We start from the raw sequence: 11,633 nt of genomic DNA on the forward strand, positions 1-11,633 counted from the left end.
AACCAGCTGTCTCTGGTAGTGTGACTTCTTCACCGCAGTAATTCTCTGTGGAATCACTCTCAGAGAGGCATGCAGATGTTGAGGTGCGGTGGTTATTATCATTTAACCCCATTTGTCTGTCTGTTTTTCTTTCTCCCTCGACGCTTTTCTTCCTTCTGCCTCTCCACTTGACTTTTTCACCATTTTCTCTCTGGCTGTATTAGTGGCCAACTCTGACCTCACCTCAGCCACAGCATGAAAACAGACATGCAGAGAGAAAGAAGGAGAGCTGGAATAACATCTGGAAGACAGTCAATAAAGAATAATTCATTCCATTTTTATATCCCGTCTCCTCGTCTCTCCTCCAAACTGAGGAGAAAATTACACAAATCCTTTACTCATTATATAAACACTGATAGATGAACAGGTTGATCTTTAGCTTGAAGAGCTAGAGCATCACTGATTTTTTGACTTTTTTAACCAGATATAATAACATGTGGTATTATATGAGGTAAATGGGGCAGAGAGGAAAATGTTTTTTTGTTTGATTTTTTGAAGTTGATCAGATCTCTAATGTCTCCTGAAAGTAAGTATTTTTACTCAAATACTGTACTTCATCTTTGAGATACTTATACTTGAGTTTAATTTTATGCATAAACACTTTATTCTCCTGACTTCAGTTGAATTAGTTTAGTTTTAGTATTCTCATCATACTGTGTGTTATTTGGCCATTTAGCTGTTTAAAAAGTCGAGTTTTCTCTGTTTGTTTATATCTTCATCAGGATGATATTTCTGTATCAGCCTCCAGAGTTTTAGAGGAACAATAAAGTGAATCTTGAACCTCAAAAACATATGATGAGTTTATAAAACATGATGCATTTTATAAGTGAACCATCTCAATGTGCTGTAACATTAACACTTGTTGATGATGTTAATGCATCAATAATAACAATCCAGTAATATAATAATATCAATGACAGGAGCCATTAAAGATACTTCAGGTACATTTAATACTTCTTTACTTTTACTTAAGTAACATTATGAAAACATGATAAAGGAGTATTTTATAATGTCTGAAATGTATTCTTAAAGTATTAAAAGTAGTAATATTCAAAATGCAGATTAGCCAGTTTCAGAGTGTGTATGCTGCATATTGTTTTATTATTATTGGCTGTCTAACTACTTAACATACTGTGGGGTCATTTAATCTATAAAAAATATATATCTTATATACCAATCATATGTTTGCATGTGAATCTTGACTATTGTTGTCAAATAAATGTACTGGAGTGAGAAGTAAAATGTTTCCTTCTGAAAGAAAGTGGAGTGAAAGTTTAAAGTAGCAGAAAAATACTTCAGTGAAGTACGACGTCTTGCTCTCCTGAACAAAGTATGATCGTAAATACTCTCAGTTTCTGGTTATTGCTCCTTCAAACTTTCAAAAATCCCTCTCCAGTATTTTCATGGAGACGACTCAGAGCTGCACTGCTTTTTGTGAGGGTGTAAAGGGCAGACGATGGGAAGCAAAGACAGATGAAAAGCTCCATAACTCAAGTTTCGAGGAGACCACAGTGCATTACTCTAGAAACCTGATCCTGCTAGCAGAGCGAGGTTACATGTACAGCTGCTGATATATACCTGTCTGTTCCATAAAGGGAGTTAAGAGGAGGAGAAGAGACGAAAACAGAGTCAATTATGAGACATATCTGAAAGAGGAGGACGTGCCACACATCTGGCAGCAGCTGGATGTCACAGTGCGAGTGGGAAGGAGAGACAGAAAGTAAAAGTTGGGAGAGTGTTGGGATGTGAAGATACGACAGCTCTCCACAGAAGAAGAGTTTTTTAAGCGTCCCTGCACTGGACCTGCACACTCTCGTCCTAATTATATTACAGCTGCGAGCCGAGGGTGGAGAGAGCATCAGAGAAAACGAGAGAGAGAGAGAGAGAAAGAGAGAGAGAGGAGAAGAAATCAGGAGAAAAGTGCGCGGCAGTGACAGAACGGAGAGAAGCAGCTGGTATTCAAACCACACAGAAGAAGGACTTCCTGCTGAGACTTGAAGCATCATCATCATCATTTCAAGTTGTGAGTATTGGCTCATTTGCTCAGCTTTTAGTTGAGACCAGTACAGTCAATTTGCAAAGATGAAAGTGACTATCCAGTTATTTTAGCAGAAATAAAAAAAAAAAAAAATCATCTAGTGAGGAGCAACTGGTCAAGGGTTTTGCCAGATGTGGAACAAGCTGCATCAGGTTATTGTACGGCTGATTTTCTCTGCGCCTTTGATCAGCTTCCCAATTCCCAAGAAAACGTCTTTAATACCCAAACAATGAGTCATCGGCTTATTATTGTCCAGTATGATTCACAGACTTTGTCATATGGATGCAATCCTGCTCTTTTTCTGGGTCGCCTGCCTTCACCTCGCTGGTGGGTTTTTTTTCTACTCAAACCTGAAGTCATAAGTTTGGAGTAAAATGGAGTAAAATGATCAGATTGGACTGTGATCATTCTCTTCACATAACTCTGACACACAGAGCCGACGTCACAAAAAGACAATTTTCTTCAGGTCTTTAGTTCAATAATTGGATTTCAGATAAAAGTCCTTTATCAAGTGTAGTAATAGTTTTAATCACAGTGTTGTTTTGTTGATATATGGATGTGTGTGTCTGTTTGAAGGCAGCAGTGGAAGACGTATTCAGATCAGCAACACAAGTAGCAAGAAAGTTCATTTTACTGAAGCAAAAGTATAAAAGGACAAAAGTATTATTAGTATTATGCAGAATTAGACTCTGTAACTGTCAACATTATTATTGGATCTTTATTCAATAAGCAGGACTTGAATGTTGTATTTGGCAATATTGTAGTTGGCTGAGCTGGAGTTTATTTTAAGTTTATTTTAGAACAGTGCATCATACTATGTAAACTCATTTGTCCCTAAAATCATCATTTGAAAACATCACAAACTTTATATTATCTATAAATGTAGAGAAGTAGAAGTATAAAGTCAAAGAAAACACAAATATTAATAACATTTGAAAGTAGAAGCACTTCAGAACTGTATTAAAAGCACAGTTCTAGTAAATGTGGACTGGAGACAGATGTTTGTGCACATCTGCACGCTGCTGTATGAGGAGAAAACTGAAGTCTGTGTTTCATCACTTTTTCACTTCGTCCTTTCTGTTTTTAATTCATGTTTTATGAAGTTTTTCATTTTTGTGAAGTTTGTTTTTCATTTTTTCATTCTTTTTGTTTGTTTTTTGTTTTTTTTAAGGGGGAGTGTCTGCTCTGCTCGTCATGGCTCCTCCCGCTCTGTTGATGGTGCTGATGGTGGTTTCCATGGCAACTGGGGCCCGTTCAGTCAGCAGCGAGGAGGAGAACGAACTGGATTATGGGTACTGGAACTACAGAGAGGGAGGTAAATCATGAGCCTGTTTTTGATCTTTTCTGGTTTCCAGACACAGAGTGTCATAAATCACTGTGTGACAAAATGTTTGAAGCTGTGAATTATAAGAAATAATTCACAAGTGAAGTGAATGAAATGCAGCAGTTTATGATTCATGACGAATAAATTCTAGAGAGATGACGGCGATAAGGTAATTATAACACATGTGCTTCTCTGAGTCTCCAATATTCCTGATAGTTTGAGGCTGTTTTCTGTGTAAATCAAAGCCCGATGATGTCATGTTTTCATTTCAGCTGATAGAGTCAACGTGGCCTCGGTACGCAGTGTGACCAGAGTTTTAGACGCCTGGGGAAAACGCATTTTCAATGAGATCAAGACTCTGCTGCACTCACAGCCCAGCACACTGCTGCCTGACTACTCCAGGTAACTTTAACACCATCTCATCCTCTCACAGCTCCGAAAAACTCTTCATTCCACTCCAACACTTTCTGAAACACATTTTTAGTGACTATAATTATACATCTGATGATTTATTTTTCTGCAAATATTTCTACTGCAATCAGTTATGTTGGTCTCTGAGTATCACAGAGGCTGTTCTTCATGATGAGACTAAAGGAGATCCTGATAGGAGAAATTCCTCCTGTTCATACTGGCTGTTAAAAAATCTCCCTCAAATGTGCTTTCAATGGAAGTGATGAGGGACAAAATCCACAGTGTGTCCACAGTCATTCTGTACAAAAATGCATTTAAAAATTTATCTGAAGCTTCGATTCAGCTTCAGCAGTCTGAGTTAGTCATATCAAGTGGATATCTGACACATTTACAGTCTTTTTAGCATCAAATTCCCTCTTTGTGTTTCCTCGGACAGTGTTTCCCTGTTGAGCTGCAGGTGGAAGTATAGTAACAAAAAGAGGAACTTTGGCACTACAAGACTGTAACGTTGAAAGATATCTACTTGATTTGACTCGTTTGGACGCTGAAGCTTCATATTAGCTTCAGATAAACTTTTAAATACATGTTTGCACAGAAGGAGGACTGTGGATTGTAAGGTCATTATGAAGGGATCTTCTGATGGTCAGTATGAACAGGAGGAATAATTACAGCAAGAAAAACGTGTCAATGTTCATTTGTGTTCCTGACTGTTTTAAGACAAACATGAAACCAACTGCCCGTCTGTTGTTAGTAAGTTATTTGACTTCATATGTTGATAAGAGAATGAATGAGAGTGTTGCAAATAAGAAACCAGAACAGTAATGACGGTCAATCATCTACCCAATATTCACTTCAAATCTTTAGCAGCTACCATCTTTTCTTCCTACTTGTTTCCAGCTGTCAGTGTGTTTTCAAGCGACAGTGTTTTAGTTGTTCTCTGAAGTTGAAGCTCCTCTGTTCCTCCTGCAGGGTGCGCCCTCTGTCCGAGTCCGTCAACGACCTGTTCAGAGAAGTCTCCCTGCTGCACCGGCGCATCACCGAGCTCAGCCATCGCCTAGCAACCCTGGAACCTTTCCTCCGTCTCCACGGCTACCGAGAGGAGGGGGAGGAGGGGGCGAGAGGAGGCCGGGCTCTGAGCCTGAGAGGGGAGGTGCCAAGCCTGGCCCGGTTCAGAATGAGGCCCGGACTGAGGGGGAGCCCACCGAGGGGGAGCCGGGTGTTGAGGAGGAGACGGCTGAGAGTGTTGAAAGACGGGGGAGGGAAGGTGGTCCAGACTGAGACATAGAGTGGACAGGAGGAAGGTAAAGAGAGGGAAAGTTTCAGATTTTGCAAATATTATATAATGTGTGAAATATATCTTTGAAATGTGCAGATTTTCTTTTTTTTTTTTTTAAACAACAATAACTTGTCCCGTGAGGTCAGGACTGATTTTGTAGTCAATGAGATAACTTCTTGAATAAACTCTTGTGATTGTCACTATTTTTGTTTCTTACTGTGAGAGTTTGAATCCTGACAAACAGGAACACAAACCTCCTTCCTCACTCATAAACAAAATACATGTGTTTGACTTATCACAGTTTAAAATGAGAAATATTCTGTCAGTTTCATTCTTGACTCTGGAATCAGCAGCAACTTCCTGTTTGTTTCCAGAACAACCTGCTCTCCACATACATGTATTTTTTCATTTTTCCTTTTCATTTACTGTCACACGAACATTTATGAAGACTCAAAGAGGTCAATATTAATAAAATACTGAACATAAATAACTAGCAGACACAGACTCGTAATGAACAGTGGCTTTAAAAAATAAATCTTCACTGAGGAGAAAATGTGGATGTGAAGTAAAAAAGACATTTTGACATCACTGGGATGAACTAAACATGACCTGTGATAAACTCTGTTCTTGTGTAAAGAAGCAGGATCTTACTTAAACATATGAGCGCTTTGGTTCCTCATATTTAAAAATGATAAAAGCAGAAGAGAAAATGTGACATGAGAGGCCAAGAAAGGTCATTTTGCTTCTTAATATACTCATGCACATGTATTTTTCCAACATGTAAAACAGTCACATATATCTTACTCTTTTCTGGCAGTGTGCAACCTGTGGCTCTGTTTCTGGAAAGAGTGATTCCACCTCCTCCTCCTCCTCATTTGATCCATCAGAAACGTCATGTCACAATGTTTAATAATTATAATATCTATAAATGTATGTGGATCAAACAGACTTTTTGTTGCCTCAGAGCAAAGTCCTTAAATTCACATCTGTCATTATTGTCCTTTTTTTAAAAAACTTACTCTGCTTCCCAGAAACTCCAGTAATAAACCAAATGGAAAACATTAAATATGATTCCAGAGAAACAGTTCATACTGCAGCTACCTGTGCGTCATGTGCTTCACAGCTGAGGATGCTGTGTTTGTGCCACAGGGTGTCAGTGCTCGCCTGCTGCTGTAATCACATATCAGATAAGATATTAAACTGATTCATGGAGGCTTGATCTTTTGTTTTTGCTCAGCTGAAGTCAGGAACTGTCCTCGTGGGCCCAGCAGGGGGTGCCTATTATCTGCTAACATAATTATACTGTTTGTTTGCGTATGGTGATTGTGTGTGATTGTGTGTGATTGTGTGTGTGTGTGTGTGTGTGTGTGTGTGTCAGGCGTGTCGTGGGCACTGGCATCCAACTTTATGCCTTCATTAAAACTTTGCCAAGTGTTTCTACAGCAACCAGTTTCTCTCTGCTCCTTTTCCTCTACAACTCCGCTTGTCATCCTCACCACATACTGCAGTGTGGCATCTTCCTCCTGGTTTTTTTTTCTCTCTCTCTCCCTGTTCTCACTTTCTCTCATTTTAAAACCTGCATCTGCACACTTGCCGCTTGTCAATTCCTCTTTTGTTTCCCTGTGATTCCCCAGCATGCGTTTCATCCCTTTTTTTTTCATACTGTAATCTGTACATCAACCACCTCCTCCTCTTTTTCCTCTCCCTCCTTCTTTCTCTCTCTCCTCTCTACGCTGCTATGTGTGGGCGTTAAGCTCAGGCTGTACTTTCCATTTTGGTATTGTATTGTCGATGCATTGTTGCATCCAATCCGGTTAAGATGCTGTGGGAATACTGTATAAATCTCTCCCTCTGTCTCTCTTTCTACACCCCTCCCTCCTTCTCCTCATCTCTGGAAAAAGAGCCAGTTGCTAGGTAACAGTTAATTGTCAAGAAGTAGTAACATGTGTTGCAATGCATCCCGAGGTTGTTGGGTTGTTGTAGGGAGTGAACAAGTAAGCAGAATAGAGAGAATAGTGATGAGCAGCCAGTTGATTTTCTTTTTAAGAAGCTGAACTGATGAAAAGATTCGTCCTGTCAGTCGTCTCACCTCGTTCTGTGTCAGCATCCACCGCTGCAGATGTACATATTCTCCCAGCAAATCTATACATAAGGCATCAGTGCATTTTTCAAACCTGGTTTCTTTAAATAACTCCTGTTGCTGGACAAGGCTTTCAGAGTAAAGAGAGTCTGAGGAGTGAGAGAGAGAGAGAGAGAGCTTTGATCTCTGCTGCTCCATTCAGTTTGCATCACTTCCCCCCCCCCCCCCCTCCGTATATCTCTCATTATTATTTCTCTCTCTCGCTCCAACCTTTTACTCTCATGCCTCTATTTTTTCCCCTCTTTGGTCTAAAAACAACACTTGTCCAACATGGTGAGTAACATCAATCTCAACACGAGAGTCTTGTTTATGAGAAGAGCAGAGGAGCAAACAAAAGATGCAATGAAAGAGCAGAAGATGACACTTCATTATCTCTCATCCACTCATAATAATACGATCTGTTACATCTGAATGTCAAATATAGATATGACACACGTGAAAGACGCCCGGCCGACCTATTGACACAACAAATGAAGAAAAAAAAGACAGCGAGTTTGAGATTTCATGTTTTTTATTAATACTCAACACTTTTATTCCAAAGAGACAGAAGAATAATATTTCTCAGCACTTATTTTCACATTGACTGTGTTTAATCTCATTTTTCAATATTACTAAATATTCAATCAAATTTTTGAAATACTCTCTTCACACAAGTAATTTCTCTCCATACAAAAAATGCGAAGGGTGAACTAGATTTTTGTCGTATGTACATTTTTCACAATCTGTACAGCTCGGGGATGGAGTGGTTCAATCGTCTCTTGCAAAACACACACAAAAAAACCCAGAAGATTAGCCAAAGAGGAGAAAAAGACGACCTTATAAAATGCAACAGATCATCTATTGTGCTTTCTGTGAACCCATTCATGATGGTGCTTTACAGTTTTTCCTTAACTGGTCTTTGACCAAATCAAAAAGGAAATAAAAACACATCGATAAATATTAAATGTGCACACTTCTCTGTGTAATAATAAACCTTTGCACATGACTTGGCCTGAAGTCGTTACAAAATAATTTTGCAAGGGGAACCTACGAATTCAAGATTTATCCCAAATAGATCTATTCTCTGCCGTTTTGTACAGTTTTTATCAAAAGTCCATGAGTGTGAGGTAAAGTATTTACATACAGTTTTATAGTACAAGAAACATGTCTCACACACACACTCTGTCTCTCTTCCATATGAGCACACACAGAGGTAATCAAGCGTATGTCTTCAGGCACATACAATAACAGAAAGAATGAAACGAGATATTCAAAGGAAACAAAGTCGTTGAAATGAAAAAGGCTGAAAGTTTGAACCGAGACTTTTACACAAACTATCAAGAAAACTCATCTTTTATAACATTAACAGTTAAAAGTGTCGTCTACGTTAGTGACATGTTTCATCAATTTAGCCGAATTTACTTGAGTAGAACTAAAATTTCGACTGTTTGATTGGTGTCTTCTCTTGCACAACCGAGCACACACACACACACACACACACACACACACACACACACACACACACACACCTACAGTACTACATGGATCAGTACCAATGAAATTGATAAAATTCCAAATATCGTTCCAAAAAAAGGCCCGTTTCTTTTGGGCTAAAAGTTAAAGATTTAAAACAGAAATAAAGAAAAGAACTCAGAGTAAACATGCAACTCCTCACAAACACTAGAGACCCCCCCCTAGTATCATACATACTGACTTGTCAACCAAGAGAAGGAAAGTCTTTAAACTTTTGACTGGGATGTACGAGAAACTCAATATTTGATCCATTCAGTCAGATTGTGCTTAGATATTAAAATCTGGTTTATTAAGTGACAATAAATAAGTAGAAATGAAGGATTTCTGTCTTTAATAGTAACTAAGACTATTCTAAATTAAACTGAACACAACTGGATTGTTGTCTTTGTGATGCGTTCGAGCAGATGACCGATGTTTCTCATGTGGATTTTTGGCGCCACCTTTATTACGAGTCCATCAGTAACAAAGGCAACGATTTCTACAACATGTACCACCTGCTGTCAGGACGCCGTTCACTCACTGAGTCTAAACTCTTCTGTTCATCAGATTCTCAGTGTGTGAAACAGATTATGGTCCAGATTACAGTGCATATGAAATGATCTTTAATGTGCTATTTGATTGAAAGAAAGTTAGTTTGAACAACGTGGTGATAAATTATGATGTTACAATGTTAACATGGTTCTGTGTTCAGACTGTCAGTCAATCATTTAAAGGAAATGAGAAGATGGATAAACTCTCTCATGTCTGTACGTTAAATATGAAACTAGCAGCCGCTCAACTTCAAGACTAGAAGGAAACAACAAAATAAAGCTCATTAATTCATAACTTATATCTCATTTGATCAACTTGTTGTGGTTTTGTGGGAGGTTAAGTCTGAAAACAATTTCTTGGCTGATCATTTCCTTGGATGACAAAGAAAATCTAATACATAACTCCCCCAAAAAACCACAACATGTCATTTTTACACTTAACTATATATATATATATATATATATATATATACACACACACACACATATATATACATATATATATGTGTGTGTGTGTATATATATATATATATATATATATATATATATATATATACACACACACACACACACACACACATATATATATATGTATATATATATATGTATGTAGCATTAATTAGTGAGGTTCAGATGTTTCCAGCCTTCACAGTAAGTTCAGCAGCTGCTGGTGATGCAGACATGAGTGAGGTTCTGATCTTCTTCTCTAAATGAATCACAGTTTATCATTTATTTCTATCAATGATAGCTGTATAGTGAGTTAGTGAGTACAAATCACCTTTTTGCACTAGAAACCCCATTTCAAACACTTAAATAAAGAAACAACATGCTGTACTTTAAAGGTGAGTGAAGTGAGTTATGGTGATTTAGAACTAGAACTGTTGAAACTATAAGTTCATGTATAGTTCATGTATAGTTCATGTTCACCATCGAGTCCTCTTGTGTTTCCTCCCATCACTGGGCTTACAGCCGTAATCATGACATAATTAACGTGCCAGGCTGCTCATCACAGTGACAGAGGTCTCACTCCAAGACTCCATTATGTCCCCTTCCCGAACAGCAAAACTGTCACGGCCAATTGAGTCAAAGCCAGTGAAACAGCGTGATGAACAAGCGGACATTAAATGTGATTTGCATGTATCTAATGGGAAGTAGGTTTCCGGGTCATCTCTTATGCAAAAATGACTGGAGAGGGTTTTAGGAGGTGATACGGCTTGTAGAGCCTCTCACTAAATGATTTCAAGGAAATGAACGTGTTGTGGAGTTAATAGTACAAGAGGATCCATATACATTTGATTTCTAACTCGTATGCAGCAGCGCAGCTCCGTCATAACGAGACTTTTGGGTGAAACAGGAATGTTTATTCATCGTGGCACTGTGGCTTCCTGCTATTGGTTACTTTTATTGTTGGGGATGTGGGTATACATTTAAATTTACTGTATTTTTCTATGTAAAACAAAATCTGACAGATTTGAAATGCCTGCCTGTCTAATAATATCATGAAACACTAGCACTCTCATCCTGCTATGAACTGTTTTCAGGTGGATTTTACGTTGAAATCAATTAACTAATTGTTTGCAGGTGGATTCGTTTTACCAACAGAAGAGATCTCGTGTGTAGAAAATCAGTATTAATCCTTTAAGGCACATCCAGCTCAAAATGCAAGACCCATTTGGTGCTGCCAAGCGGAAAAAAACGAGAGGAAACGGCAAATCAGTATGATGATGTTGCTTCTGCAGCTGAAAAAAAAAAAGACCTTCTTTGCAAAGTTATAAGTACATACGATGTACTCAGCAAGTCATGCCTTTCACATACACTTCACAGCACTCGAACATAAGAAAAGTAAAAAAATCAAACATGGAGGAAGAATTCATAGCAAAGAAGAGTCCAAATTACAGGAACCCAAAAAAAGATCTGTAGTGACAAGCGGTCCACCAGTCTCCTGTAATATTGGTAAGCTTAGAAAGAATTAACATCATACAAATATGTAACATGAACTATTTAAATCAATAAAATTGAAAAACAATCCAAACCGATCATCATTAAACACTGGAATAATATTCAATAATATTATTAACATTATCAATACAATTATTGTTAGTTTACCCTGTTACTTCAACAGAAGTGTTGATTCTCATTCATGATTGTATTACCGTTGCTAAACAAAATGTTTGTTTTGGTGTTAAGGAACTGCAGGAGGGAGGGAAAGACAATGAGCACGTGAAGAGAGCAGAGACTGGAGATTTGATTTCACTTTCCCCCCCTCCCTCCCTCCATCCCTCCCTCCCTCCATCCCTCCCTTTCTATCTTTCTCTGAGCGTTGGAGCAGCACCAGAATCCTCTCTTCTCATTAAAAACTCGTC

General features: G+C 38.3%; 2 protein-coding genes across 3 annotated transcripts in view; one reads left to right on the forward strand and one right to left on the reverse strand.

Moving 5' to 3' along the window:
* The first annotated feature begins 335 nt into the window (after positions 1–335).
* si:ch211-243a20.3 (uncharacterized protein LOC100151507 homolog) lies at positions 336–5,288 on the forward strand. 2 transcript variants are annotated; one of them, XM_044345611.1, is made up of 5 exons: positions 339–565; positions 1,635–2,062; positions 3,249–3,392; positions 3,674–3,803; positions 4,782–5,288. In XM_044345611.1, the coding sequence occupies exons 3-5, from the start codon at positions 3,272–3,274 to the stop codon at positions 5,095–5,097; spliced, it is 567 nt and encodes a 188-aa protein (XP_044201546.1). In that variant the 5' UTR covers positions 339–565; positions 1,635–2,062; positions 3,249–3,271; the 3' UTR covers positions 5,098–5,288. The 2 variants fall into 2 exon arrangements, with proteins under 2 accessions (XP_044201545.1, XP_044201546.1); XM_044345610.1 differs by lacking the exon at positions 1,635–2,062 and having other exon boundaries at positions 336–565.
* A 4,585-nt stretch (positions 5,289–9,873) lies between these two features.
* The window catches only part of grin2bb (glutamate receptor, ionotropic, N-methyl D-aspartate 2B, genome duplicate b), a 94,622-nt gene continuing 92,862 nt past the window's right edge, over positions 9,874–11,633 (reverse strand). Inside the window, 1 exon segment of the mRNA XM_044345613.1 lies at positions 9,874–11,633. This exon segment is cut by the window's right edge and continues 383 nt beyond it. The gene's annotated coding sequence lies outside the window, so the exon portion shown is untranslated.

This window comes from Thunnus albacares, chromosome 3, assembly GCF_914725855.1.
Source record: "Thunnus albacares chromosome 3, fThuAlb1.1, whole genome shotgun sequence".
Taxonomy (NCBI): Eukaryota; Metazoa; Chordata; class Actinopteri; order Scombriformes; family Scombridae; genus Thunnus; species Thunnus albacares.

What these genes read in the sequence shown, in the direction of transcription:
- si:ch211-243a20.3 (XM_044345610.1), top strand. An exon ending in CTGGAACTACAGAGAGGGAG is followed by an intron (nt 3,393 to 3,673) that starts GTAAATCATGAG and finishes TTTTCATTTCAG; the next exon opens with CTGATAGAGTCAACGTGGCC. An exon ending in CTGCTGCCTGACTACTCCAG is followed by an intron (nt 3,804 to 4,781) that starts GTAACTTTAACA and finishes TTCCTCCTGCAG; the next exon opens with GGTGCGCCCTCTGTCCGAGT.